Source organism: Cladophialophora psammophila (assembly GCF_000585535.1).
Source record: "Cladophialophora psammophila CBS 110553 chromosome Unknown aczJe-supercont1.3, whole genome shotgun sequence".
NCBI classification, from domain to species: Eukaryota; Fungi; Ascomycota; class Eurotiomycetes; order Chaetothyriales; family Herpotrichiellaceae; genus Cladophialophora; species Cladophialophora psammophila.
Window position 1 is genome coordinate 141,106 of NW_006912924.1, and position 27,871 is coordinate 168,976.

The 27,871-nt window shown below is 52.1% G+C and overlaps 10 protein-coding genes across 10 annotated transcripts; 7 read left to right on the forward strand and 3 right to left on the reverse strand.

The window, feature by feature from the left end:
* Positions 1–467: 467 nt before the first annotated feature.
* Positions 468–2,198, reverse strand: A1O5_02246 (uncharacterized protein; the record flags this gene model as incomplete). The annotated part of the gene is made up of 2 exons (XM_007742862.1): positions 468–1,222; positions 1,274–2,198. 2 exons carry the CDS (start codon positions 2,196–2,198, stop codon positions 468–470), a joined length of 1,680 nt encoding a protein of 559 aa, XP_007741052.1.
* Positions 2,199–3,935: 1,737 nt separating this feature from the next.
* Positions 3,936–5,769, forward strand: A1O5_02247 (uncharacterized protein; the record flags this gene model as incomplete). The annotated part of the gene is made up of 3 exons (XM_007742863.1): positions 3,936–4,229; positions 4,299–4,642; positions 4,698–5,769. The coding sequence occupies 3 exons, from the start codon at positions 3,936–3,938 to the stop codon at positions 5,767–5,769; spliced, it is 1,710 nt and encodes a 569-aa protein (XP_007741053.1).
* A 1,178-nt stretch (positions 5,770–6,947) lies between these two features.
* A1O5_02248 (uncharacterized protein) lies at positions 6,948–9,385 on the forward strand (the record flags this gene model as incomplete). Its single annotated transcript, XM_007742864.1, has 3 exons — positions 6,948–7,285; positions 7,347–7,512; positions 7,568–9,385. The coding sequence occupies 3 exons, from the start codon at positions 6,948–6,950 to the stop codon at positions 9,383–9,385; spliced, it is 2,322 nt and encodes a 773-aa protein (XP_007741054.1).
* A 229-nt stretch (positions 9,386–9,614) lies between these two features.
* On the reverse strand, positions 9,615–12,857 carry A1O5_02249 (uncharacterized protein; the record flags this gene model as incomplete). Its single annotated transcript, XM_007742865.1, has 4 exons — positions 9,615–10,169; positions 10,230–10,433; positions 10,514–12,502; positions 12,555–12,857. 4 exons carry the CDS (start codon positions 12,855–12,857, stop codon positions 9,615–9,617), a joined length of 3,051 nt encoding a protein of 1,016 aa, XP_007741055.1.
* Positions 12,858–13,651: 794 nt separating this feature from the next.
* A1O5_02250 (uncharacterized protein) lies at positions 13,652–15,623 on the forward strand (the record flags this gene model as incomplete). The annotated part of the gene is made up of 4 exons (XM_007742866.1): positions 13,652–13,793; positions 13,854–13,975; positions 14,074–15,150; positions 15,285–15,623. The coding sequence occupies 4 exons, from the start codon at positions 13,652–13,654 to the stop codon at positions 15,621–15,623; spliced, it is 1,680 nt and encodes a 559-aa protein (XP_007741056.1).
* A 977-nt stretch (positions 15,624–16,600) lies between these two features.
* A1O5_02251 (uncharacterized protein) lies at positions 16,601–19,188 on the forward strand (the record flags this gene model as incomplete). Its single annotated transcript, XM_007742867.1, has 2 exons — positions 16,601–17,013; positions 17,064–19,188. The coding sequence occupies 2 exons, from the start codon at positions 16,601–16,603 to the stop codon at positions 19,186–19,188; spliced, it is 2,538 nt and encodes an 845-aa protein (XP_007741057.1).
* Positions 19,189–19,866: 678 nt separating this feature from the next.
* On the forward strand, positions 19,867–20,572 carry A1O5_02252 (uncharacterized protein; the record flags this gene model as incomplete). The annotated part of the gene is made up of 2 exons (XM_007742868.1): positions 19,867–19,999; positions 20,061–20,572. The coding sequence occupies 2 exons, from the start codon at positions 19,867–19,869 to the stop codon at positions 20,570–20,572; spliced, it is 645 nt and encodes a 214-aa protein (XP_007741058.1).
* A 1,397-nt stretch (positions 20,573–21,969) lies between these two features.
* Positions 21,970–22,554, forward strand: A1O5_02253 (uncharacterized protein; the record flags this gene model as incomplete). Its single annotated transcript, XM_007742869.1, has 1 exon — positions 21,970–22,554. One exon carries the CDS (start codon positions 21,970–21,972, stop codon positions 22,552–22,554), a length of 585 nt encoding a protein of 194 aa, XP_007741059.1.
* A 460-nt stretch (positions 22,555–23,014) lies between these two features.
* On the reverse strand, positions 23,015–25,931 carry A1O5_02254 (uncharacterized protein; the record flags this gene model as incomplete). The annotated part of the gene is made up of 3 exons (XM_007742870.1): positions 23,015–25,053; positions 25,101–25,480; positions 25,528–25,931. 3 exons carry the CDS (start codon positions 25,929–25,931, stop codon positions 23,015–23,017), a joined length of 2,823 nt encoding a protein of 940 aa, XP_007741060.1.
* Positions 25,932–26,304: 373 nt separating this feature from the next.
* Positions 26,305–27,708, forward strand: A1O5_02255 (uncharacterized protein; the record flags this gene model as incomplete). Its single annotated transcript, XM_007742871.1, has 3 exons — positions 26,305–26,645; positions 26,693–26,864; positions 26,914–27,708. The coding sequence occupies 3 exons, from the start codon at positions 26,305–26,307 to the stop codon at positions 27,706–27,708; spliced, it is 1,308 nt and encodes a 435-aa protein (XP_007741061.1).
* Between the last annotated feature and the right edge of the window lie 163 nt (positions 27,709–27,871).

Consider the following 27,871-nt stretch of genomic DNA (forward strand, 5'->3'; position numbering starts at 1 on the left):
TCCTCTGATGTTGCCGTTAACTTTCCTGAATTTCGCCGACCCCAGGAATTGAGAAGCGGGCCAAAGGATTGTTTGGACGGTACGAGGTAGGCGAACTGGGGCAACTCGGGGTTTACTTCAAGAGGGGGTTCATCGGTGATAATGATTCCGACGGGGCGGCGAGGCTGAACCGCCACCGTCGCTACTTATATTTCCGAGCACCGTCTTGGTAACTAACTAGCCAAAATTAGAACGAGTGAGGCTGGCTGCATGAAGGACTACTGCTCATGCAATACTTGTATCTACAATGTCCGTATGGAATATGTCGGCAAACTACTGGACTTGGCCCCACAAATGCTAACAGTTCTGGATCGGTTGTAAAAAGAATACTTTCTTGTGGCAGTACTCCATATTTCGAAGGTCCTTATCTAACCCCCTAAAGTGAAAATAGGGCTATGTGTTTACTCCGTGTTCACACCGGAGAACATTCAATGCCCATTTACGCCGTTCGCGTTCCCATTCGTCTCTCCAGCATCTTTCAGCTGCCACGGGAGAGGCCGGTCTGCTGCTTTCACCGGGCCAAGGTCACCATTTTCACTCCTGCGCGCCTGCCAGGCCTGGATCTCGCTCTGGTCGACCCAGTTCCCGTGCAGACCGAGTTTCAGGGCAAACGGTAGGTGGATGATGGCCACTGGCCCTGCGGCCAAATTCTTCGCGTCGAAGATCACAATGTCGTTCCGGAGGACGTCCAGATGGTTCAGGAGCGCAATTATCCACCCCTCTCCTTCCTCACCTCCTCGCTTCGGGATGTACGTCGGCTCTTGGAATGTGCATGTGGGACCTGCATAGAAAACGTCGCTGAAGGTCTTATCGTCCCACATGAAATGCCCGAGACAGTTGAACAGCCCGCCGACCGGCACGCCGCACAGCTCCGCGTCGTATGGCCGGCTAGGATCGATGATACACTGCCAAAAGTGGTTGTATTTTTTGGTAACCAGGCGGTCGTCGATGCGGGAGAACTCGCCGGGGAGGGTATCAAGCTCTTGAAAGGGTTCCACGTACGAGCCAGTTTTGGCCTTTGGATCGAAGATCCAGCGCGTTGTCTTGTTGACAAGCCTCGGAATCGTCACTGGCTTGTCAACTGGCGGGAAGAAAAAGAAGACGTTGCCGTCGGCGATGGTCAGGTCGAAGACAATGTGGCCGTCCTCGTTCTCGTAACATCCGGCAGTGTGGCCTTGGAATGCTAATGTACATGAGTCAGCCGTAGGGGATCATAGGAGTCTCCGGTACATACCATTTCGGGAACGCAGCCAAATGATATCCTGGGGCTTACCACCACGCCGAGGCACTATGCCATACATCTGATCCTCTTCGGGGTCCCATGCCCAGTGGTTCTCTCCATTCTTCAACCTTTCAGGGTCGCATTTCAACGGTGTCATAGGGAGGACAAGGTAGTTCTCTGAGATGCCGCAGTCGTGAATGATGCCACAAAATGGCGCTTTGTACCAAGCTTCCTCCGTCTTGACTCCGTCGGGCCTGATAGTGTAGACGACTATGTCGCAGGAGCCATCGTTGCCATTTCCACCCGCCTCGTAGCCATAGCAAACCATTTCGCCTGTGACGGGGTCGAATTTCGGGTGAGCTGTGAACGTGGGCGAGAGAACTTGGCCCTCGAAATCATATCTGCCAATCGTATCCAACGTCTCGGGGTTCATAGCGTATGCTGGTCCGTCTTCCTTAGTCGCTAGCAGCATTCCGCGCCAGAAGAATACATTCGTATTCGCGGCGGTGCGAATGACGCCTTTAACCACTTCATTATCGGTGTACGGGTTGCGGTATTTGCCAAAAAGTGCCTTCCTTGCCGCCGTTTCGTACCGGTACCGCTCCGTGTGGACGAAGCGCTGTTTGAAATCCGCGTGCCCATGCGAGATGCGGATAGCCGTCACATTTCCATCGCCGTTGAAGTGGATGTCGTCTTCGTAGATTGGAGGGTAGCGGTGATCTGGCTGTACGCGAAAGAAGGTGCCGTCGATCTCGGGCGGAATGTTTCCCGTGACTTCGAGGTCGAAGACGTCCCCCTCAATGCGAGAGGCCTTGTTGATGCCATGAAAGACATCCGTCGACGGGAATTTGACACGGTTCAAATCGATCTTGACCCCATCTTTGTAAAGGCCCGAAGTGTCATTGATCGCTGCGGCTATGTCAAAGATGTGTGCCATTTCCGCCAAAATCTCCAGTTCTCGTCACACAAGGATGGCGATCTCTCCCAACGACCTCGAGGCACAGACACCAAGAAGAAGACTTTCGGGAAGAAATGTCTGGGACAGGGAGATATCCATTTAAAGAGCATCCATCTGAAAAATGAAGACATCATTGTAAGAAATGCCTGTTCTGATGCAAATTTGTGGAGCTTGCAGTGGCTAGCAGGCTGACTCTCGGATCTATAACCACCGAGGCTGTCGTTGCGAGAACTCACGCCACATTTGATTTTGAGAAATCATTGAAGCCTCTTGCGACTTGACTCCGGCCTTGATCATAGAAATCATTATACTCCGGCAGATGCCATAAAATGTTGGGTTTCGAAGACTCCCACATCCAGACTGCCTGTCAACCAAAAACTGTGGGCCACTAACCTACGAAGCGTGTTAATTAGCCTTCGGTCGAATGAGGGGGTCACCGAACGCGAGAGCTCTGAATTCACAAGTCAAACGTGAATTTGGATTGCACCGGAACAATCTTTACTTATCAAGTTGAAGAAAAGAACTTTATGGAGATACTTGTCGCCACCTTCATATTCTAGGAGATGTTGCAGCGCAATCCCCCTCTACGTGTTGCATCGGCGCGTTAATATCTGAACCTGAAGATAATTATCAAAGGCCACCTCCCCCGCAGACCCGGACACGTGGATTTTTTGCCTGAATAACGAGGAAGCCGACCTTAGCTTGTGTCGTGTACTTGTATGTTCAACCGTACCCCAGGTCTAGGAATACAAGCAGATCGCCGTTTCCTCGAGTCAATATCAGACTGAGTGTGGCAAAAAAGAACACTCAGGTCTCAATCATAACGAACGCCTTCTAGAAAGCAGACACTTCCGCAGATGGCTAGGTGAATGTAGTCTGTGGGGATGCATGGGACTATGGGGGATGCCCTTTCTCGGAACTGGTTAAAAGGCAATGCAATCTACCCGCCCCACTCAGATGAAATTGGAAAAGATCTTGAAATGAGTTTGTTGGCACCGTACAAGTAGATGGGTTTTCAGGGTTGATGCAAGGGTCAGTGTTCCTCATGGCCAATGCTGTACTCCGTACTGAGTACCCAGTACGTAGCGATGACACTTTTCCAGAATGTTTGAGCATTTGAAGACAGAGAATCACGTTGTCCTATCGTGCTGCAGGTCACCTTGGCTTAGGCGGACCGATCGTGTAGGCTGACAAGGGGAAACGAAGACGCACCAGATTCTCGATACCGAGTAGACCTGGCGCAGACACAGATATACGGAGTAGTACGTACACTTTTGGCACGCGTTAAAGAGATGAATCCCCCCTTGATCTCCCTTGCAAGGCTGCAACATTTCTACAGCGCTTTAATTGGTGACGAATTTAGCATTTTGTGGGACGGAAAGCTCTGCCTCCGAGTGGAGACGCTCCGAGCCGCGTTGCCAAGCTTAGCATAGCTTAGCACCGCAGCTGCGCAATGATTGGATGTCTCGGATTCTAGATGGGAATACGAACCTTGTGCGATCCCGTTTCGGAGATATGACGCCATGCCCTCTTAACACCATGGAATGTGCATAAAGTTTGCATTAGCAGCTTGACCCAACATTCTCGTCCCATTCCATAACCACGAAAGCCTTTTATCTCATATCCATATCGATTGCTCACATCGTTCAACTACCCGCGGGACCTGGAAAGAAAAAGAAAAGTGGAAGGGAGAAGAAAAGGGAGAAGAAAGGGAAAATGACTACGTCGTCGACGACCGACACAGGAGCAGAGCAGCAAACAGCGCCCATAGCGAACGACGCAAGCAGCACCTCTCCGCCCTCAGTGGAGCAGGAGACGAAGGACGCAGATGAGAACCCCCTCGAACAAACGACGAGCCGCATCGAAAATTATCCGACTGGCATTAAGCTGAGTTTGATCTTGCTGAGCATTTACTTGTCTGTCTTCTTGGTCGCCCTCGACAGAACAATCATTGCCACCGCGCTGCCCAAAATCACGGACAAATTTCAAAGCTTCGGGGACGTTGGTTGGGTAGGTCGATGATTTTCTTCGCAGATATGGGCGTGGGGAACCAAGAACAGCAGCTAACATCGCAAATAGTACAATGCCGGGTTTTTGTTCCCAGCCACGGCTCTCCAACTCCTGTTTGGTCGGCTATACACCTTCTACTCGCCCAAATGGATCTTCCTCACAGAGGTTTTTGTGTTTGAAATCGGCTCGGCGATATGTGGAGCCGCCCCGAGCTCAGTCGCTTTCATTTGGGGACGGGCGGTTGCTGGTCTCGGTGCCGCAGGACTATTTAACGGGGCGATGATCCTGATGATGTATGCTTCCCCTCTTGAAAAGAGACCTCTCTATATGGGTCTTCTGGGCGCTGTCTTCGGTGTGGCCTCCGTGGCAGGTCCCCTCCTTGGTGGAGTATTCACGACCAAGATCTCTTGGCGGTAAGTTTTCGTTCCGATGATACCTCTGATCGTTCAAGGCTAATACGAGTTAAAGGTGGTGTTTTTACATCAATCTGCCGATTGGTGCGGTAGTGCTCGCATTCCTTTTCTTAGTTATCGAAAACACTCCACCGGCACTTGGCGACCTGCCATTCAAAGAGAAGCTTGACCGAATTGACATCCCTGGCACGCTTGTTTTCATTCCGTGCATTGTTTGCCTGCTCCTGGCCTTGCAATGGGGCGGTCAAAAGTACGATTGGTCCAACGGGCGTATCATCGCGCTCCTCGTCCTCTTTGGCGTCCTCCTTATTATTTTCATCATCATTCAATTCTGGCGGAAGGAGTCCGGCACAATACCGCCCCGAATCGCCAAACAGCGGACAATTGCGACCGGAGGTTTCTATGCCTTCTGTCTCGGGTCGTCGTTCATGATTGCTGTCTATTACTTGTCGATATGGTTCCAGGCAATTAAAGGTGATTCAGCCATCAGGTCCGGATACTCGACGTTGCCCTTCATTCTCGCCCTTGTCGTTGCATCCATTATTTCGGGGGCCTTTGTCTCTAGACTTGGTTACTACAATCCATCAATACTGGCAGGTGGCGTACTGACACCCATTGGTGCCGGCCTCCTTACGCTATTCACCACGCACACGGCGCACCCTATGTGGATCGGCGCTCAGGTACTGTACGGTTTCGGAGTCGGCCTGGGGCTACAACAAACCAATATCGCTGCTCAGGCTGTTCTGGACAAGAAAGATGCCCCAACGGGGGTTTCATTGGTGTTCTTCTGCCAGGGAATAGGTGGCACCATCTCCGTCGCCATTGCCCAAAATGTCCTAGACAACAAGCTCATATCAGGACTGAAGGGCTTCAGCAACATCAGTCCCCATGATATCGCCAATACTGGAGCCACGCAGCTGAGGCAGGCTTTCAGTCCTCAGCAACTACCGGAGGTCTTAAGGGTCTACAACCACGCCTTGGTGATTGTCTTCTATGTTGCCCTTGGGTATTCTTGTGCAGCTATCCTCGGAGGTCTAGGGATGGAGTGGAAGACCTTGAAAAGGGAGAAAGCTAAGAAGGACAAAGAAAGCACAGCGGAAATCAAGGAAGAAGCTAAGACAGAGTGATCATTTACGATTCGCTCACCTTCGACGTCAAATTTTTACTTAGCGGCTTATTGTACAACACTCACATCCTCTCATAAGTAGAAATCCATTCTCAGCATGCTTTTGAACACTTTCAGGGCGCGTCGTGGGAACAAGAGAAGTCCAAGCTATGGAGGGGCAACTAAATTCCTGCTCCAGCGCATACCGCAAGATAATATTTTGCCATCCAGCAGTGTCTCGATCCCCCTCTCCCCTTTCTCCCAGCTCTCATTCCAGCGAATCCGGATAACGAAACTGGAATGTGGGTCAAATGGATGCCCTAGTTCAACATGTCAATTCAATACGGAATTGTAATCTTTTCGTCTGGTCTTTTCAAACGCTAGATGTGATTAGCCAAAAAAAGAAAAGAAAACAAACGCAGGGGATACAAAAGCAAAGGCTCGATTGAATGTAATAGTCTCTACCTGGCCGGCGTGTTCGACAGAGCCGTACCACAGTGCCGTGACAGGATTATGCTGGGCACTTGATCCCTGCGCTTGCTGCAGCTTAAGCCGCCGAGCTCTGTGAGATTGCACGCTCTGGCCGTGGAATATTGCCAAGGTTGGTCCTCGTCAATGGCGCATCTTCACTTCCTCGGATCCGGGTTACTTCCAAGTAGTTTCTGTTCGGGGACGAAATATGTGCAAAGATGATAGATAAAGCATGGTTCTCTATTTGGTATGTGTTCCCCAATAGCTAGATGGAGTTATGATGTGGTGTTCGAATCGAGGTTTGTGTTAGAGACCATGGGCCTGAGGTCCAAGGTCACGTTTTCCCTCAGGTGAGGACCTGAAAGGGGCCTGCCAAGGCTGGCGAGGCTGGTGAGGCTGCCTATTGGAGGCAAGGCTCTGAAGGCTCCACGCTCCGCAGTTGGAGCCGCAGACTGCGCTTAACTGCGCTTTCCATCATCACCTCGAACCTCCGGGCCAGGTTCATTTATTCACTACATCCCAGGCTTTGTCCATTTCATTTGGACTCTTCTCCTTAGCCTATTGACTTCGAATTACTGTCTTATAGGAACCTCCTCTTCAACCCGATGCCGCCTTACTCGATAGTGTCCCTCCAACCCCGACCGATTCTCAACCTCACTTTTTCGTAGATTCGTGATCTCATCTCCTCGATAGCTGCGTCCGTTGATTTCCAGCCGCCGTGCCCTCGACATGGCTGGGACGACTTCTTCGGCCGCGGAGATGATCTCTCAACTTGAAGCGGCGCGTAAACTCGCCCTAGGAGATCCTCAAGTGTACAACCAGGTCCTACCCGGGATCTTGCCCATCGTCGGCCCCTCAGCGCACGTCGAAGTTCGAAGATGGGGTGCGGATTTTCTCGCAGAGGCATTCGCAAGCCCCTCTCTGCCAAATGCACAAAAAGAACAGCTCTCCTCAGACGTGTTGCCCACCCTACGAGCCATGTTGGAAACACCGGGAGAAGATCCTGCGGTGATCAAAAGCGTGATTCAAGCAGCTGCTAGTCTATACCCTCTGGTGTTCAGACGAGTGTACGTGGTCGGACAGATAGTGTCAAGATTAGAAGGGACTATATCTAACAAGAGTGTCTAGAATATCACACCCCACAGAAGCTGCGTTGTGGCAGGAGATGAGTCGGATGAAATTGAACATTCTCCAGCGTATGGACTCTGCTCCCATCGCGGTCAGAATCTGTTGCATCAAATTTGTGCAAAAGGTCGTCCAAGTAGAGACCCCTGGTTTGATCTCAGACCCTCGAGTTAGTCGACCTGCTGTGCCCTTTGCCCTGTCAATTCCATGCTAATGTGATTCAGCGCCCCGAGCAAAATGAGACATCCATCGCCTTGGTTCCGCGAACTCACCCTCTACTGAACCTCCCCAACCTGGAGGCAGAGGCGTCGGGTCTGCTGGACAGACTGTTGGGTGTGTTCCAGGAAAACACCATGGACCCCATTCTTGTCGATGCGACCCTTAACTGCCTGGCGATTCTTATTCGAACGCGCCCTCCTATTTCTACCAAGATCGTCTCCGCTATTCTCAACTTCAACCCACTGAAACAGGCCAATTCTCCCATGACCCCACGACTGATGGTCATTGTAAAGTCAATGGAGAGAACAACAAGGGCTCTGTTACGATGGGCTCTGAGGGCTGTTCCGAACCATCCTTTGGAACAGAAGATCCAGGCGTACCTCATGCGCCTTCAGCAGTCCCGTTCTGCCTTGTTTGCAGAACCCACGGCCCAGAAACGCCCGGCAGAACCCACGGACGGGTTGGATGACGCAAAGAGACAGAGACTCACAGCAGGAATTCGCAAGTTTCCGCCAATGCCGCCACCGCCGAACACCTATGCCCACCTATTTACGCTCACTGAAGATCCCAGTCTTCAGCAGTTTGACGTTACCCTTCTCCCTGCCGACATTGTCAGCACCGTAACCGCGGTTTTCTTGCAACATGTGGACTCAAATTCTCTGGATGGAGCCATCGACGCAATCCGATCCAGATACACTCACTTACAGAAAGTCAATCAACCCACTCCCGTTCCTGAGGTGCCCATGCTTGGCCCCACAGGGATCGACGACGAGGACGATTACGAACCTGAGTTTGCTCCTGGCCTAGAGGCAATGGTTGAGTCAACTACAGAGAGAGCCTTGGAAGAGCTTGCGCAACCCGCTATCGGGTTGGGTCCGTTCGAGCTACCAAAGCCCCCACCGTTGACTGGGGCAGAAGTTGCGACGTTATCGGATCAAACCGTCGGACATGTCTTTCAACTCGTTGCTTCTCTTGAGGCAGCAGGGCACTCTCATACGAAACAACAATTAGGTCTGAATCGAATCGCCGCCAGCAGTAATGACCGAGACTCCTGGGCAACAATCCTCATGCGCTTGGCCACCAGAGCGCCGACAGGACTCGATGATCTCTCCAAGACACTAAATGAAGGTGATGAGGATTCCGCCAGGCAGCTCATTAAATCAGAAAACACCGAAGAAATACCAAATGTCGCAAACCGCATCCGCCAGACCCTGTTCATGTACGTCCTTGAAGACTTCCGACCGCGCCTTAACATGGCGATCTCCTGGTTGACGGAAGAATGGTACGCCGACAAAATTACCGCAAAGACACACCCAGAGCTCAGCCATCTACCAAACTACACCCGATGGGCGAATCGTTTCATTGATCGCCTTCTACCCTACCTCGACGCCCGGGATAAAAACCTTTTGATTCGCTTCCTTTCTGAAATGCCCAGCATTGATCGCGAAATCTTGAGTCGGGTAAAGAGCTTGGCGAGAGATCCAGAAAGGATTAGCATGTGTATTCTTGCAATGCAATATCTCTTGCTGATGAGACCACCAGCCAGGGAGATGGTGTTGGATACAATCGAAGTCATCTGGAGGGAGGGAGATGATCAAGCTAGAGGAGCGACCAGTAAGGTGCTGGCAAAATGGAGGCCGGGATTCCTGGAACAGGCCGTGAAGGAGGAGGAAGTGGAAACCAAGACGAATGTTAAACAGGAGATGAAGACGAACGGGGCCACGACTCATCTCCCTGCTGGGCCAGACGTTGCTGCGGATGCATCGGATTCGATAAGCATGGATCCCAGAAAGAGGAAAGCACTTGCAGCTGCAAATGGATGATAGAAATGCAGATACAAGTCCGAGCGGTTGACTTGAACTGTACCAACGTATCAAGGAAACGATGTGAATGGGCAATCATGTTTACAGAAGATGAGGGGTGGAAAAGCGACATCGGCCGGCGAAGATATTCTCTTTGAATTGCTCAGACACTCAGGATCCAACGTCATCTATGCCATCATGTCACTATAATATATACGGCCCATTCACACATGCAGCGCCTTCTGAGTCTTCATGTGGTCACGTTGAACTCGTCGATAACACTCCTCGGCCTCTTATACTCGCCCACTCCCATCCCATTCACCTTCCCCTTCTCCCTAACTTCCTCCCATCTACACTTTAGGCCAAAGAACTCGGGTCCACCAACCCGCAGCCCTTCTGCGCTCCCGGTCCACAGTGGAGAGGCGGGCATTCCTATCACGCGGACTTTCAGACCGTAGCGCAATTCGGGAGAGCCGAGAGCCTCGCCGTCGCTACCGAGGATCGAGATCAGATCGGGGACTGTGCATATGATCTCCTCTTCGAGCTCATCGTCGTCCGCAGAGGACGACGATGGGATTGGAAACTGCGAAATGAAACCTGCAGAGAGGTATTCGTTCTGGAAAGGGATGGTAAGGTAGCGGCTTTCACGGTTCTCGCGAGTGGATGATGGGCTCAGGGTGTCATCTTGCTCCTCGGCGGATAAAGGGCCGATTATGCATCGACCGACTGTGTAACCGCGAGAAATGTCACGAGTTACGTCGACGATTTTGCCAATGTAAAGCTCCTTGACCGGGGTGATGCTCGACTATACATTTATTTCAGTCAACAGCTTCCGGAAAGTCATCAGGAGGGTTGGAAAGCTCACAATGGCCTCGATAAAATCAATTTTGGATTCCCTGGCTAGGTGGACGGCGCGCCCCAGATACCATGCTTGAGAGACAGTGTTGGGCACGGCGTAGTCTTTGATGACCTTGCCAGATAGAGGTCTTCCAGCCGCTGCGGTGGAATTGCCCATTTCAATGCACGTCTGGCGTGTCAGCGATTCTACCCGCTTGTTAGATTCGGCGGCCTATCATACATATAGATAGACTGCGAGTCAGCCGTCTGCTGAGAAGTGTGAGGAAGGAGGTGAGAGAGAGAAACCCTTACCAGAACCACAGATGCGTTGCCTTTACAATCAGCAGTAGCAAATGGCAGTACCGGCTGTCCATAGATATAGGGAGTTCCATGCTCAAGTGTTGGATAGGCACGACCCATCAAGTCGCAGTCAACCACCGGTCGATCATAGCGAGCGCTGCTGGGAAATGTCACAAGGCCGTTGCCTCCTCCAATCTCATCTGCCACGATGCCCTGGAAGTCCTTGATGCCCATGATGGTGTTGACGGCGTCTATGGCTGCGAACACGTCGGTGCCAGCACTGATGCGCTCATCACTCACAGAAGGCGCGCCGTATCCAGCACCGAACACACAGGTGTTGTCGTCTTTGAGAGATTCGAGAGGGACGACGCGGATGGTTCCCTGGCCGGCTTTGCGGAGAATACCCAGTGTGTACAGAGCCATGAGATACGACGAGCCACCGCCTCCTGTACCGAGAATCCCTGCGCCCGAAGCGATCAGCTGCACATCGATGGGAGAGATGTACCAGACGCCGTTGTCGACACGGGGACGGTAGTTCGCAATATCGACACCCAGTGTCGGTTTCGCCAGACTGCCCTTCTGCACATTTGTGGTCTCGGCCTTCATCGCCTCTTGCGCCATGTTCATGTCCGCTTCTTGCTCCTGGTCGAGTATACCACTAGAAACGCCATTATGAACGGCTTCGTCTTTGACTCGAAGACTCCCGACTGCTTTCATCACAAACCTCGTGGCTTTGTTGGTGACATATTGTAGTGGGATTTTCTTGATCTCGACGATTTTGACGTCTCTTTCGTCTGCTCCATTCGATATGGCGGCTTCGATTGCCGCCTTCTTGACTGCCTCGATCGCGGCGATCTCATCTCGGCCAGCCAATATCTCAATCACGTCGACTTCCCCTGCCACCTTCGCAATAGCCGCGCCTACCGCGTTCGCGGAGTCGTGATGAGGTGGCCGAAGGCACTCTTCTACTCCATCGAGGTCCTCCGTGAGGATGACTGAACCTCCGCCGACGAGAAGGACAGACACAGGAGCAGAAGAGACTTTCATCTTGTCGATGGCCCGGTCCAGCTGTCGTTTGATGTCGGCCTTCCCTCCAGCAATTAGATGTTCAGGAATGCTCTTGACTTTGTCGTAGTCACCAATGTCTGCTGCCTTTGAAGCCACGACAATATCCGTCGCAGTCATGACACTTCCTCCAAACACCATGGCATCGGTTGTGAGGCGATGAGCGACCGAGTCGGGACCGACAGTGACCCTCCCGTCGTCCTCAGATCTACGCACGCGACTCCCTCCTCCGAGGCCGATAGAGAGCACTTCTGGCATGGAGAAAGCAGTGCGTACACCGCCAACCTCAACGAAGTTGGGCGCCTGGCGAGGAAATCCCGAGGGCAACAGAGAGCAGATGTCAGTCGTCGTCCCTCCGACATCTACCACCACGACTTGCTTGTCGGCCAGTCTTTGGTCACCATGATCCAGCCCCTGGAGAAAGGCGGCTCCCATCAAACTGTTTGTTGGACCACTGGCGAATGTCTTGATGGGCAGTTCCGCCGCCACGGCGGCATCAGTGAGCGTGCCATCGTTCTGGGTCAGGTACAGCGGACATGAGAGTTCAAGTTTGGACATGGCAAGTCTGAAGCCCCGGATCGTCTTGCGAGCGAACCCCAGGATCGCCGCGTTCAGGATTGTGGCATTCTCGCGGGTTAAGAGTCCAGTTCCGCCAATCTGCCCAGAGCAGACGACAGACAGTCCTGGTTCAAACTGTTGCAAAAGATTTCTACATCTCTCTTCATGGAGACCATTCTGATCGAGCGCAGAGAATACTCCGACAACAGCAACGTACTGGACCCCTGCTTCCACAATCGCCGCTGCCGTCGCTTTGATCTGGACAGGGTCGAGAGACGAGATCTCCCGCCCATCAATCTCAAGTCCTCCATCGAGGTAGAAGGCAGGACCCTCGATGATGTTCCTCAATGCATAAGGAAAATCTGCAAAGGGGGGTATCTAGACAATGTGAGCCATGGACCTTCGGGCAGTGGAAACTTTACTGACTTACCTTCCTGGTATAAGGGCCACACAGTCTCACCACGGCAACACGACTAAGTCTCCGGGCATCATTCTCAACAACGGCATTTACAAAGTGTGTCGTCCCGATGGCGACATTCAACACTTTACTTCTGTCGACCTTTGACCGAGCGAGAACCTCTCGAACTGCACTTTGAATCCCCAGAGTCACGTGGGATGTTGTGGAAGTCTTGCAGGTGGCCAGCACGCCACGCGAGTCGGTCTCAAGCGCACTGATATCAAGGATGGCGGCGTCGGTGTTGGTTCCACCGACGTCGACACCAATACGGTACATGCTCGAGTAATCTGCAAGGGCTCGCTTGGGTATCTTCCGCTGCCTAATGGATTAAAGGTAAGATAGGTCTGTCGCAGACCAGCCGTCTTGAATTATTGAGAGATATCTATCTCCCATGTCGACCGGGCAGCCAGCATAGTCACCCTATAAGCTCCTCTAGGATCTGCTCTAGGGAGCAGTGGAACACTTGGGGGAAATTCAGACACCTTTCGAATGCTCGCTACATCTCCACTACATCGGGATGGTGTTGGTAAAATGCGCCAAAGCCCCCAAACGCCAGATGCCGGACGGAGATCTGCGGACGCAAAAGCGTTGTTTCCAGAGCGGAGGAAATATCAAGAATGGGTAAGTGACAGGGCCGGGCCACCGAGGCAGTGGGCTTATCCACAGGCATTTCCATTAGGGAGAGTCTTCATAGGCCATCTTTCCAGTGATCCTATGGATCCGGTTTTAGTGCTCTCATCCTTGGTTCTTGGACCGACAAAAAAACCCAGCAAATCGTCCCTGACCTCTTTCGATTCCTCGTGCATCATTGGTCCTAATGGCACCCTTCAACACCCTTGTGGGAGAAAAGTAGATGATTAAGCACTGATCTACTGGAGGCTAGTGGTGCAAAAAGCGCCCAGCCCCAGGTAACTAATTGACCGTCCAGCGTCGTTATCAGGGCCTGATTAATCAATCCTTACGAGAATGCTCAACGACGGGGAACTCCAGTTTATAACCCCATCCTGCTCTCCACTGATGGCAGACGACGTCTACCTTCTGCAGTCTCCACCGCGGCTCCCGTTGACGACATGGCGGGCTTCAAAGGCTTTCTGAGAAAACTCGAGGTGCCGTATGAAGGCGGGACGGTCCCGAATCGCTGGATCAACAATGATATCAAGCCTATCGAAAAGGGCAGACGAACATGGACGTTCTGGACCTTTCACAACCTCTGTATGTGACAGTCCTTGGGCATTTTCCATTGGAAATGGCTCAGCTAACGCACGCTTACAGGGGTGTTGACCAACACAAATATCTCGACTTACATGACGGGGAGCTCACTGATTGCGCTTGGGTTGAACTGGTGGCAGGCGATCATTGCCATAGTTTTCGGGGCAGTCCTGTCGACGGTCTTTGTAAGTCGTTTGGGCATTTCGCATTCGCCCATGAAAAAGGTCCGGATTATCAAAAGGGTTGAACGGTGCTGACCACTCCGGGATTGGGACCGATACAGATAGTATTGAACAGCATGCCAGGCGCTTTCTATCACCTTGGATTCCCCATCGCGAATCGATACGTTTGGGGCATGTACGGCAGCTCGTTCGTCATCTACAATCGAATCCTCTTGTCGCTGGTGTGGTATGCCGTGCAAGCCTGGATCGGCGGCCAATGTGTCTACGTCTGCCTCGAAGCCATATGGCCGAATCTCGAACAACGCATTCCAAACCACCTTCACGCCACCGGACTAACGTCTGCATCATTCCTCACGTACTGGATCTTCTGCCTTATATCGCTCCCCCTGATCTGGATCCGGCCGCATAAATTGAAGGTGTTTTTCTACGTTGCCGTCGCCTCGATCTTCACTTTTGAGATTGTGCTCTTGATATGGGCGCTGGCCACCATGGATGGATTCGGCGACACGATCACCGGTCACCCACAGACCCAGGACACTTCGACTGGCTGGGCGGTTCTGTACGGCATCATCAGTGCCATAGGAGGGATCGCAGCGGGGATCCTGAACCAGAATGATTACGCGCGTTTCGCTCGTCGACCGAGGGATGCGATATGGGGTCAGATCGCCAGCGCCGCAACGTACTCGATCATCAGCTCTGTTGTCGGGATTCTCGTCACGGCGGCCACGCAAAGGCGGTACGGCGCCGCTCTGTGGAGTCTGCCCGATCTGCTGATTGCCATGATGCACGCCGGGGGATCCAGGTCTCGAGCCGCGGGCTTCTTCGGCGGTGCCGCGCTCGTCATCTCGCAATGGGGCATCAACGTGCCCGGGAACGCCCTGTCCGGTGGCTTCGACTTCGCCGCGACTTTCCCCCGGTACATCAACATCCGCAGAGGAGCGTATATCACCGCGGTCTTGTCCATGGCCGTCAACCCCTGGCAACTGCTCGCCACGGCCTCGACGTTCCTCGCCGTCCTGTCGAGCTACGGGGTCTTCCTGGGTCCGATGATCGGGCTCATGATCTCCTCGTATTACATCGTGCACCGTCAGAAGATCAAGGTGGATGACCTCTACCGAGGGGACAAGACCAGTATCTACTGGTACACATATGGCATCAATTGGCGAGCGCCAGTGGCGGTACGTACCATACCCAGCCTTTTTGTGATATTGATTTCGAGTTGTTACGCACCCAGTCACCAACCTCCTGCTTCGAAGCGAACGTTCAGTCCCCTGGACTTTTCCTTACCTTGGCTAACATAAATTGTGCAAAGTGGGCATGCGGCGTCTTCCCTTCGATGCCGGGCTTCATCTCCAACGTCAACAACAGCATCCACGTCTCCCTCGGCTGGACGCACGCGTACTACATTTCCTTCTTAGTGGGCTTCTCCATCGCGGCCGTCGTCTTCGTCGCGCTGCACCACTTTCTGCCCGTGCCAGTCGTCAAGGACTTCGTTCTCAACCCACAAACCAGCAGACAGGTCATGGCCGAGGCCCAGGCCACGTGGGACGCCACGGAAGACATGATAGCCGCCAGTGATGCTAGTGTGCCCTCGGAAAGCGTGTTGCCCAAGGACGTGCAGGATGTGGAGGGGTTTCCGAAGGATATCTGAATTCTTGAAAGCATTGGATGGGTTGGGACGGGATGGAATGTAGGATTACATGCACGAATTTGACGAATGAAACGAATTGACGATGATGAAGGTAATGATGAGGCTGAATACCCCTTTAGTTTTTCTTATCCGGAACGATTCCTCGCACTTCAACCACGCTCACTGCGCTAGACGTGACGGCTCTACATCCCAAATGCCCGGGTGTCTTTGAGCTGAATCGAAGGGAGACTTCTCGCGGGGGTGAGATCACTGCCAGTCAGACCTTGACAGCGCACGAGATCAGGTGGTTCAAATGCAGAGGCACACGAGCTCAGTAGCAGCTTCCTTGAGTGCCAAATGGGTGAGGCAGAAGCCCTTCTTGGTTCCTTCTATTCCCTCGGTGAGGCTCAGAGCTTCCAGAGTACATTAGAGTCCTTCACCGATCGTGTTCTGCTCCGGGGACTATCGCAATAGATCCTACTCTCCTTAGCCTTCGAGAGATGTGTCTCCTAAGCATGTCACTCGGGAGTCTCTGGCTTGCGACCGTCATCTTCGCCTCTGGATATCATTGTATGACTTTCCCCACGGCACCACAGTCAACGCCAAGGCTCACCAAATGCGGCTCTCAGCGGCTCATACAATGAGCTCCCCCGGGTCCGGCATTGCGGCCATGGTTGGGGCTGGACACGAAGTCCTGGATATCTTCCTCCATTCATATCGGTGTGGGGCTGCATGGTCTGCAGCAGCTTGCTTTGAGGGAGCAGGAGAGAGCCAATCTGGTTCATCTGCATGCATCGCCACGTCACTCAGTGCTAGGGTCTCCTCGAGCCGTCTGCGGCGCTTCGAATTATCTCCCCAGCATGATCGCCCCCGCAATATGCGGCTGAAGTCATGTGTAAGGAATAAGTACGTGCCTTGCAGCCTGTAAACCCGGCGAAATAGTGTTTACTCGATAGCTAGGACTTCTCTAGCAAAGGCCCGAATTTTCATCCAGAACTATGGCGCCGACAAGTGCCTACATAGCAATTCGACTGATTGATCCTCTTTTGCTAGATTGCGTCAAGGCACACGAGCTTCTGAACCGTGTCGACAATCCTGATGAGGGACTCTCCCATTCCGTAGATCGATTGGAGGCTCCATTGATCGGCATCGAGAAGAGTCTAGTGGGCATCTTAGTCCTCCTCCTCAATCGAACTGATCGCCTCCGCCATCCATTTCGAGAAACGAGTCGCGAGGAGAGTTGCTTCAAGGCGGCCCTTCGTGGATGTTCAAATGTCATGGCAACGATCATCTACAATCTGAACCTTCTCGCTGCTAGAAAGTCTCCTATCGTGGCCACCTGGGATGATTCCCAGAGACTTTTGGAAGTCTACCGGAATGCTCTATTGGAACTTTCAGGCATGCTCAGTCCGTAAGTGGTTCGGGGTCTCCTACGTTGAAGTCGGACTAAGCATCAAGAAGAGCCCGGACCGGTCCATCGACATCAGATTTCCTTGAAAGAATCAACACGAACAATAATCAGGCATCAAGGCTAAAACGGATCGTTGACGATCGCCAGAAGCAAGAGCAGCCCAGTAAAGCGAGAGATCAAGGGCAAAAAGACCGTCCGACCGATGTGCAGCCAGAAGCTCAAGCACCCAAAAAAGAGCAAACCAATGGAACAAAGACTACTGCTAATACCGCCGCAACACAAGCTTCGGGACAATCCACTCATGTTGATGCCCCGACTAGCTCAACTCAGTCACACGATGACTGCACAGGGTACAGAAGAGGCTTAAAGGAAGGACGTAGCGGTGTTTGCCATACGCTCAAGAGACTCCATCTTTTTGAAAACGAGGCCCCTAGAGGCAAACGAGCATCATGGTTGCTGAAAGCCATTGATAAAGATGGCAATAAGGACTCCGCCGAGATAGTAGAACTTCTCCTTGAGCTGGGGGCTGATCCCAATCAGTTATCGTCCAACATCGACTGCGAAAAACCTATCTACCTTCCATTGTGCTATGCTGCAAGTACAGGAAATGCGGCCGTCATGGAACTGCTCATCAAAAAGGGTGCAGATATTCGTGCCCGAGACAGCTCCGGCGACACTGTACTTCTACGCGCAGCGAGATATGGAAAGGACGGGTTGGTTAAGTTCCTACTAAACGCGCCACATGATGCCGATATCGAAGTACGAAGGGCGGACACAACTGATCGCAAAGGATTTACTCCGTTGATGATGGCGGTCCATTACGGCCACCCAAGTACGGTGAGGCTGCTGCTCGAAAAAGGAGCAAATCGCGAAGTAGTGGATGAAACTGGGAACCCCCTGCTTCACGTCGCTATTCGAAAAGGTAGACTGGAGATTATCAAGCATCTTGTTGAAAAAGGCGTGCAGGTTGCAACGGTCAATACCAAGTCTCACGATACAGCCCTACATTGCGCAATTCGGAATGGATCCATCGAAGTCGTAAAATACATCCTTGAGAAGGGTCCTGCTTTGATCAACACACCGAACAAGAATGAAACCCCTCTGGCTTTGGCTGCGAGAGAGAAAAAGCTTGATCTGATCGAACCGTTGGTTAAAAGTGGAGCCAGGACGGAGGCAAAGGATCACCATGGTCGCACGCCACTCCATAATGCCGTCCTTGCTAAGGACATAGAGATGTTAAGGAGGCTGGTCAAGGTGGGCGCCAAGGTAGAAACCCACGATACTGCTGGGCGAACCCCACTTCACAGCGCCGTTGTGGCGAAGGACGTTGCCAGTATCAAAGTTTTGTTTGAGCTGGGTGCTAAAATCGACTGCTCTGACAACAAGGGACAAACACCGCTTCACCAGGCCGTCATGAGCGAAGACCTAGAGTCGGTGAAGACTTTACTCACCTTCGGACGCAAGATAGAGATGAAGGATGGCGCTGGTAAATATCCTTTGCAATATGTTATGGAAATGCCCAAGTCAAAAGAAGCCTCGGCTCTGAACCTACTGCGCGAATTTCTAAAGGTCCATGACAGGAAAAAACCGTTTCACAATGGATTCCACGCATTGTCCAAAGCAACCCGTGATGGAAGGCTGGTATTGGTCCAAGAAATCCTCAGAAGCGATCCCGAACTCGTCACCTGGAGACCGTCTGCTGGCAGTGCTTTCCAGCTGGCTCTACACGAAGCGGTCAAAGCGAACAAAATGGAAGTTCTCAAGGAGTTGTGCATTTCAGCAAGAGACCTGTCAGCCATCGACATAAAGGACCATCGAGGTAATACCGCCTTACATCAATCCATCATCAGCGACCGCCCCAGCATGATTCCTCTGTTGATTCGCAATGGCGCTAACAAGGAGCTCCCATCGGGTGCAGCTGATGGATCGTTGCCTCCTCTGCACCTTGCAGCTCGTGAAATGAACTTGAAGGCCATAGAGGTGCTTTTGCGTATGAACGCAGATGGAAAAAGGCGCATACCGGGGGGTCCAATTTGTGACCGGTGTAGTGAGATGAGAGTGCCGCCACATGGGAGGAATGCCAGATGTATCCTCCGCAACTTGGATCCCAGCGTCCGCTTGAAACCCAGTTTCAAGTTGATCGAAGACGCGCTTCTAGCAGTCATCAGAGCGTGACAAAGCCAGCCGGTGCTGGCCAGCGGAACAATACCATCTTGAAGAGCGATCCAGGTTGATCCTTGGTATCAAGTAGCTTGTGAATGGGGCTGGTTTGAAGTTTCCTTATTTGAGAAGAGCGTGGGCAGTACTCGGTAATATTATGTCATCTGCCTGATTTTCGTATGTGGAAAGAAGGTTTTGATGACGTCACTAGCGTCCCGATCAAGGCACTACAAGACACCGCCAAGGTCGCTCACGTGATATAAAATCTATTAGTTTTAGCTAGCCACTGCCAAGCCACTGAAGAATGGCCCTTTACCTGCGAACTACCGGGTATGGTAGACTCCAACGTTCCCAAACACCAGCAGTGAATGGCAATGCCGTAATGTGGACATCCTCCGTGGGTAACCGAGTTTCGCAACATCGACCACGAGACAAGCAGAGCGCTCTGTGATAGCTGGGCAAGGTATGTAACAGCCTCATAGCGGGCAAGCACGAGCGAGACGGACAGGACAGGGCAGACACGTCTCACACGCAAGGCTCACACTATATGGCAAAGGTCGCGTCTTCACAGATACGTTCGACGCGTCACGAAGCGAGCCATCTCACGCCACGTTTCCACGTCGTCAGCGGTACCTGGCAATTTTCCATCCTGCGCCAAAATAGCACCAACCTTCGCCCAAAAGAAATACCACCATGGCAGACTCTACAAACGCAGCAGTTGCACCGCGAGTATGCGTGGTCTGCAATAAGGCTGAGGTTGAATTGTCCACTGGCTCTGGCTTAAAAAGATGTAGCCGCTGTCAGAAAGCGACATACTGCTCCAAAGGTTTGTCTTCGTTTGTGGCAATGGCCGCTCCTTTATGGATCACTTACCGGCCGTTACATAGAGTGCCAGACAGCTCACTGGCCGCAACACAAAACCGTATGTCGATGCCCAGGCACCACACGCACCAACCCTACTACCACGCCTCTTCGCCCTCCTCACCCTCTCCTGTTCAACTACTTCAAGGACTTTGACACTGAGTCCAAGACCTTCGAGATGCTTATTGATGCCTTTCGCCTTCGCTGCGACGACGACTATGCTTGGGGTGCTCATTACCATGGCATCTATGGCCGAAAGCCCCCGCTCCCGGTGTTCCGCGATTTTCTGGCTCGCGCGAAAGCCGCGGGGATGTTGCCACGCTGGTGGGATGAGGAGAAGGAGAAGGAATGTGTGCGAATGGCAATGGAGGATGAACACTTCAACATCAAGTTTGCGGTGGAGAAACATGATATCGTGGAGCACTACGAGGATCGCCTTATGCCGATGACGCTACGCATGGCTGCAGAAAATGTCTATGGTGGCGGATATGGGATGGGGCAGAGACCAATGCCCGAGGACTATGTGTGTCAATGTTGAGGGAATCTCAACGTGCTTTGGGTGTGGCGGGGGGGAGAACAAGTCTCCTTGTGATCGACGGCGTCCCGCAACACGCCGGCTTCGAGCATTGGCACGGGCAGCTGGCAACCTCCTTCGCTACAAGCGGATCATAATTTTACAATTTATGATACTAGAAAAAGTTATTCGAGTTCACCATGGAGGATGGCATGCAGAAAACGAGCAAATTTTGGCCTGTATTGGCTCCTGTGCCGGCACCGGGTCATAGGCTGAATTAGGTTGGAGCAGTATTCATCTATCATGGAGATCATAGGCAGTCGTCTGAGGAAAATTCACCCAGCAAACGGTTCGGGCAGGTGTTCAGAGTACGATGCACTGTCAGTTTGGGAGCGTCAAGGCAGCATCATCCTCCTCCCCAAATGGGTGAATAGACCTTTGGTGCATAATAATATCCGTCTCGTCGAACCCGAGATAGCAAAATATACCTCTGCCGGAGGTACACGGCGGGCGGAATTGAAAAATAGGCGGTACACTCGGGCATCGAAAACAGGGCGGGCTGCATCTATGGCGCCAAAGAGTGCTCGACAGCGGCGAAGCGGCCGCTGCATCCAATACAGTTAACCGTATGGATAGAAGACTGCACACCACCATTTCCAAAGGCAAACGAAATGCTCAATATACTTGAAGGTCTTGCCGTTCCGAGATCCTGCCACGTCGATAGACGAACGGGCCGTCACCAAATAGCTCTAGATCGGTGACGGCAGAGGAATAGGAAAAGCAACTGAGGGGATCGAAGACATCTTTTGTTTACATGCGCGCCTCATGAAGCCGTATGGTGGGTCTGGAAAAACTGTTTTCCTGAAACGATTGGAGAGGGCAGAGAGGGCCATGAATAATAAAGCATTTTGTCCACAATAAGACGGACGCCCTTTGACCATGTCCAGACATGTGCTCCTTTTAGTTTCTCCAAATAGCCAGTCGCGGGTTCCTCGACCTGACCATGACTAATCTTCACAAATTCTCAAAGCGCGCTCGGCAGTATGTCATGACAACGAAAGCAATAGACAAGAAGTGGGCTGGGGGAGGGAAGACACTCGAGAGAGAAGGTGGGTTAAAAGGGCAAGGGGATCTCTCCTCCGTACAATATCTCGGTCTCACCCTCTTCCCCTCATCATCTCATCTTCAATTGCCAGTGTATGCCGGTGCAGCAGCCAGTCTGGCTTTTAGAAACTGGAAAGAACGATTTCGAACGATATTTTGCCGCTTCATATGTCGCTTCGAATTCGAAGTCGAGAGTAACAACCAGAAGATAGAATCAACATCTGAAAATTTCCTGCGGCGGGGTTCGCGTCTCGTGTCGAGGCCACGATTTTGGAGCCTGGCTAAAGGAAGGAGGCACCGGTCAACAAGAACAAAAAATGGCCGATGATACATCATTCCGCGGCGAAACGTCCCTCTCGCGCCTCCTTTCCACCTTGCGCGCAACGCTGCATGAGGAAACATATGTCTTCGCGAGCATTCCGGACACCCACCACCTGCCCGTGCCGGTCGAGGAGATAACTCTGTTCTTCCGTGAGCCGCACCGGGCCAGCGGGAGTGACACTGAACCCTTGTCATCGTCACCCTCATCATCACCCTCATCAGCAGGAGCACCAGCAGCACCAGCACCAGCAAAAGAGGGGCAGGGACAGAGACAGGCAAAAGGCACGGCCATCACGCTCATCCTCCGCCTCGAAACCGCCCAGAAACACGGCATCCAGAACTACACGTACCCGTGCCGGATGATCACGTGCGACGTGCACTCGTCGCTCGAGGCGGTGGGCTTCATGGCCGTGCTGGCGACGAGGCTGGCTGGCCGCGGAATCAGCGTCAATCCCATCAGCGGCTTCTCCCACGATCACCTCTTCGTGCCCGTGGAGCGGGCCGAGGAGGCGGTCGCAGAGCTGCTGCTCGTCAGAGAGGAGGCTGTGAGGGATTTAGAGACTGGATCGAAACGGTCCTGATGGATGGACGGAGCCAGGGACCCAGGGACCCAGAGGCAAAAGGGAGGGATGTGAAACTGTGAAAGGATCTATGTAACACTCATTCGCGTTGGTACAGGACATTCGACAGATGTGGTGTCTTGGGATCAACTCCTGCAATCTCTTAACGCCACAATACAAATTCTTTCGATCCACCGCCAGCAGCAAATTCTAGACCGACAACAAACCATGGTGTAGTGAGCCAGCAATATCAATAACGCATCTAGTGTCAAACTCGATCGTTAGCAAAACATCCCGCAACAATACGCCTTCATTCGCTTGTGAAATGAAGCGTAAAAGTGTATTAAACTATTCTAAACCTATCTGGTTGGGGAGGCTACTTTTATAGCCATAATTACTAGCGTCTTAGCGTATTTCACACGCTCGAGATTTGACAAGGAAAAAAAATGGAGCCCTCTTCGGCAGCACCTCCTCTTAGCTTTCAGATGACTTTGACATCGAAAATTTTCAGATCCTCTGGAACATGGTCACTCCCATCTTCTGCTTTGCCGCGAAACATTGTCTTGACCATCTTTTGCAGGACAGGTCCATATTTAGTGTCTATTGACGCATGCAAATCGTCGAAATCTGTGTATTGCGCCTGGTCATGAGTGATGTAGGAATCACTGAAACCTAGCTTCCGGACTTTTCTATACAAGCCTTTGGTGTCCTTGAAGTCATTCGTGGTGAGAACAAGGTTGAATGTCGTCAATTCTGGAGGAGTCCTCTCGAGAGGTAACTTGGATGACTTAGTTCGGTAGATCTTCCTATTCCCGCTTTTCTGCTGTTGCCTCATAAAGTAAGCTCGTGGGTCGTCGGTGGGAAGCTCGGGTTTCTTCAGAGCGCCCGCTGGTATCTGCGTATCTGAAAGGTTGCTCTGCTCGGCACTCTCGAGAGGAATTTCACCTTCGGGCTGTGGATGGGAGTGTGACAGGTCCTTCAAGGCCTTCAGGTAGCGATTCCGATGTGGATTCGACGTCGATGGTACCGCGGCTCGAGATTTTGAGTTGCCAAATCTCGCATCGTAATCCTCAATGTTTGCATCCTCTACTAATTCCTCCCCGCCAGAAAGCGGTACCGGCCCAGAACTTGACTCAGGCTGCCTTGATCTGCCCACGCCTTCCTGGGGAGAAGTAGAGTTAAGAAGCCCGAAAACCCTTTTCTGATGAGCTATGGCAGCTTTCTTTCTATACTCGAAATCCATAATGTCGTCTAGCTCGGAATTTGGCTGCAGAAGCCCATTTTCTGGTGACCTTTCAAGACCCGCTGTGGTCCTTTCCAATTGAAACTGTAGGTCAGAATGGATATCTTCACTGTCATCTTCACCCGGCTCAGACACTGCGGGAACTCCTCGAAGGCCCCTCTGCAATGACAGCTGGCCATGACCACGACGACTTGAAGGTGGTGTTGGGGATAAGGCTCCAGAAGATTCAGCTTGATCTTGGCGTCTCAGCGGGACTTTAAAGGGTTTTTGGCTTGGTCCCCATCCTCGACGCGTTTGACGGCTGGACGGGGGTGACAACATGCTGTTATGGGACCTCGACCTCAGGTTCGGGACATCAGGAGCGTTCATTGGCGAATTCGGGGCTTGAATATTCGGACTGATGACACTCGCGCTTGAAGCCTGATAAAATCCGGGCTTCAGCGATAGCCATGTCTGCAGATTTGACTTTTGCGCCACGCTGACACTGTTGCTGTCATCTGAGATGCGTAGGCCTACTTGTTCATCTTCTGTGGCCGTTGACGCTTTGAACAGTCGTCTCATGGACAGGCCTGGGTTGGGTGTCAAAGTAAGACTGAGACTCGAACTGCCTGAGGGAGATGCTGAAGGCTTCCGTGAGCCTGTCACTATTGTGCGGATGTTCTTGAACGTCTCGACCTCTTCTTCGTCCGTCAGAGCAGTCGCGTTCATACTAGACGATGACCTGTCTTGGTCTGTGTCCATCCTTTTGGGTTTGACTTGTGCAGTCATTGCAGCAATTGTGAAGGGATTTCTCGTACTTGACGGGTGTGTCAGCATTTCTTCCGCATCGAGTGCGACAGGGATGTTGTCTCGTTGCACTGAACCCTCTTCCAATTCGGCATGGTCCAGGCCTATACGACATTTGTCTTGGGGAGATGTGGGAACCATTGCTCGAGATGGCGTGGTCCAAGCATCTTCTAATACATCAATAGTGTGTTCTCCAACCCCGGAATATGCTCGGGTAAACAAGCATTCCACTAGAGATAGCAACTGATCAGGTCGAGCAAAAAGGACTTCGTCCTTGGTGGGCTCTACGTTGACGTCGTAGCTTCCCGAGGGGCACCGAATCTGCATGAAGAGGAAGGGTCTCGAGACCGAAGACCCCTCAGAGGATGAGAGAGCCTTGTGAAGGTGACGCTTATAAGACTTGGCCACTTCCCGCATCGTGCCTCGATCCGTACTGACGGGACGGCCGTCGATAGAAATGTATTGCCTAGCGTTACGGGCATTGGCAGAACCTGATGCTGTCAGCCATTTTGTGCAGAAAAAAGATGGTCCCACGAACCTGGTGCCGCTGAGAGCAACAGAGCATTGATGCTCCAGCCATTGTCAAGATCGACGTCACAATCTTCCGAAGAGATGTTGTGTGCAGTACATTCAGTCACAATATCCTTCCCCACAATTTTCGTCGCCACTTCTGTAATTGAAGCTATCGAGGCGGGTGCGTAAGTCCAATTGATCTTGTCGTTCTTTCCTTTCAGTATCTTCAACGAGAGACGTACTTCCGGTCTAGCGAAAGCGAAGGAGAATAGGAGAGATCTTATAGCGTGCAAGGTCTTCATGCTTTCCTTCAACGCCGTCTGTTTTCTAACCGGTATTTTCGTGAGGAAATCCTGTACGCGAATCGTCGTCCCGACAGGATGGGAGGCTGAAGAAGAACTGAAACTGTCATGATACATTGAGTGTCAAAAAGAACTGACCGTTGTACCTACCTGAGCATCCCCGAGGCAATATACTTGATGGAGGTCCCTACAACTTCCCCGTCGACTCGGGTAGTGACAATTACTGCCTGGCTTAATTCGACAATGCTCGCCAGTGCTTCACCTCGGAACCCAAGATAGGAGCCGCCAAGTCGATCGAGATCTTCAAGTGACCTGATCTTAGAAGTACAGCCTCGCTTGCAGAGCAGTTGGCGATCTTGGACGTCAATGCCTGTGCCATTGTCCTTTACCTGAATGACATCCAGTGCGTTGTTAGATATTTCGACGCTGATTATTGTTGCTCGGGCGTCTAGAGCGTTATCCACAAGCTCCTTGACGACAGATTTAGCATCGGTTAGAACGAGCGATGAGGTGAGAGCACGGCTTGTGATTTCTGGCAAGGCATCAATTGGCATTTCGCCGCCATGGATGAGAAGATGCAGGAGAAGATGGAGGAGGAGGCGGTGGGCGGTTGAGACACTCGTGAGGACACTTCAACGCGTGCTTGCGCGTGTTTGAGCGCCGAGACGCGTCGGAGCTAATTGGCTAGCGCCTTGGCATGTCGACAAGTCTTTTGAAGTACGTCAACACCCTCGAAAGTCATCTTCTGCTTCTCATTGTACAAAGCTCGAGCTGTCTTCGCCGTGAACCTGCCGAAACTTGCTACCATGGGTTTCGGCAACCCTCTTCCATTCTCAGCTGACCGGCGCTAAGACGAAGCGATGCTACTAGTTTAGCAGACAGTGTACCGCACGAAGCACCAAACACAACCTCCCGTTGGTGTCAGCAATGGACACTCAACAGTTGGCAAAATTCGCGGTGCCAGTGGTTGTGATCCTGGTGGCCTTTCTTTCCTATTCATCTCAGTACCTTTTTTATAGTCTTGAGCCTGGCCCGCTTTCTTTGCAGGACAAGATCATTTTCAACACGTTGGTTGGATGCATATGGATATGTTATGCTCGTGCTTGCACGACGAATCCCGGACGTGTACCCTTTGATTGGAAACCCACTGAGGGTGAAGAAATAGAGTCATGGTCTCCCGGAGACAGAATCTCCTCAAGGCACAGGTATTGCCGTAAATGCGAAGCAATCAAACCTCCCAGGTCACATCATTGCAGAGTATGCAAAAGGTGAGCAGTCCCTCCTGTTCTCGAGATTCATACTAAATATATATCAGATGTATCCCAAAGATGGACCACCATTGCCCCTGGACCGTCAACTGTGTGTCTCACTTCACCTTCCCCCATTTTATGCGTTTTCTGTGGTATGCAGTCTTCGCCATGGGCTATCTTGAATACTTCCTATTCGTGCGAGCTGGTGTCGTCTGGGAGAACCGCAATCTGCCCAGTGTAAGGCCATCCACCCTTGAAACAAGCAGGATCTAACCCAATGCCCAAGTATCTAGGGCCTTCTCCTTCCCAGCTGGTCCATCTTCTCATTTTGATAATTGTCAACACTCTGACTATCTTTCTCGTCTCAATTACCTTCTTTCGTACAATCTGGGATCTCGGGGCCAATGTCACCACTATCGAGAGCTGGGAAATTGAGCGCCACGAACAGCTACTCCGTCGAGCTCGTGCACTCGGAGGATATCTGGACGGTCCAGATGGTATTCGCGTCAAGATTGCGAAACAAGAATTCCCTTACGATATAGGTATTTGGAGCAACATTGTGCAAGGAATGGGGACAGCAAACTTTTTGGCCTGGTTCTGGCCATTCTCTGCGACTCCAACAACGAGCGGGTTAGTCTTCGAAACCAATGGATTTGAGGATCCTGGCACAACATGGCCGCCACCAGATCCTGATCGGATGCCCCGACTTGATCGGTCGCTTGACTCGTCACACGATGTGTTTGTTCATGACCACGGCAGCCTCTCGCCTTATGAGGAGATGGAGGCCTTCAAACAGCGACAGCAGGCTGACTTTGAGCGACGTCCAGATTACTATGGGGTCCAACGACGTAAACCGTTCCACGACCGTTTTGAAAAGGAGAATTTCGTGCCGATCGAAAATGATTATGTCAATCCGGCCGATGATGATTCTGTCAGCGGCGAGGAAGGTTGGCAGGATTCAGGAGGAAACCGACTGAAAGACTACGGCGTCGACGAGGATATCGAGTTCTACGACGAGGACAGTATCCCAATTTCAGAACTGTTGATGCGGCGGAGAGAAGGGCGGGAACTCCAGACCTGATATATGCTGATGCCGACGGTTGGAGGGCCCATGGGTACATAGCAACCCCACGCTCACTCCGACGGAGGCTTTTGACCCGCATTCTCCCAAGAAGCCAAAAGCCGCCTTGTACTCCGGATGGCCACGAGTCTGGAACGGTACAGCAGAGGGTCAAAGTCATCGC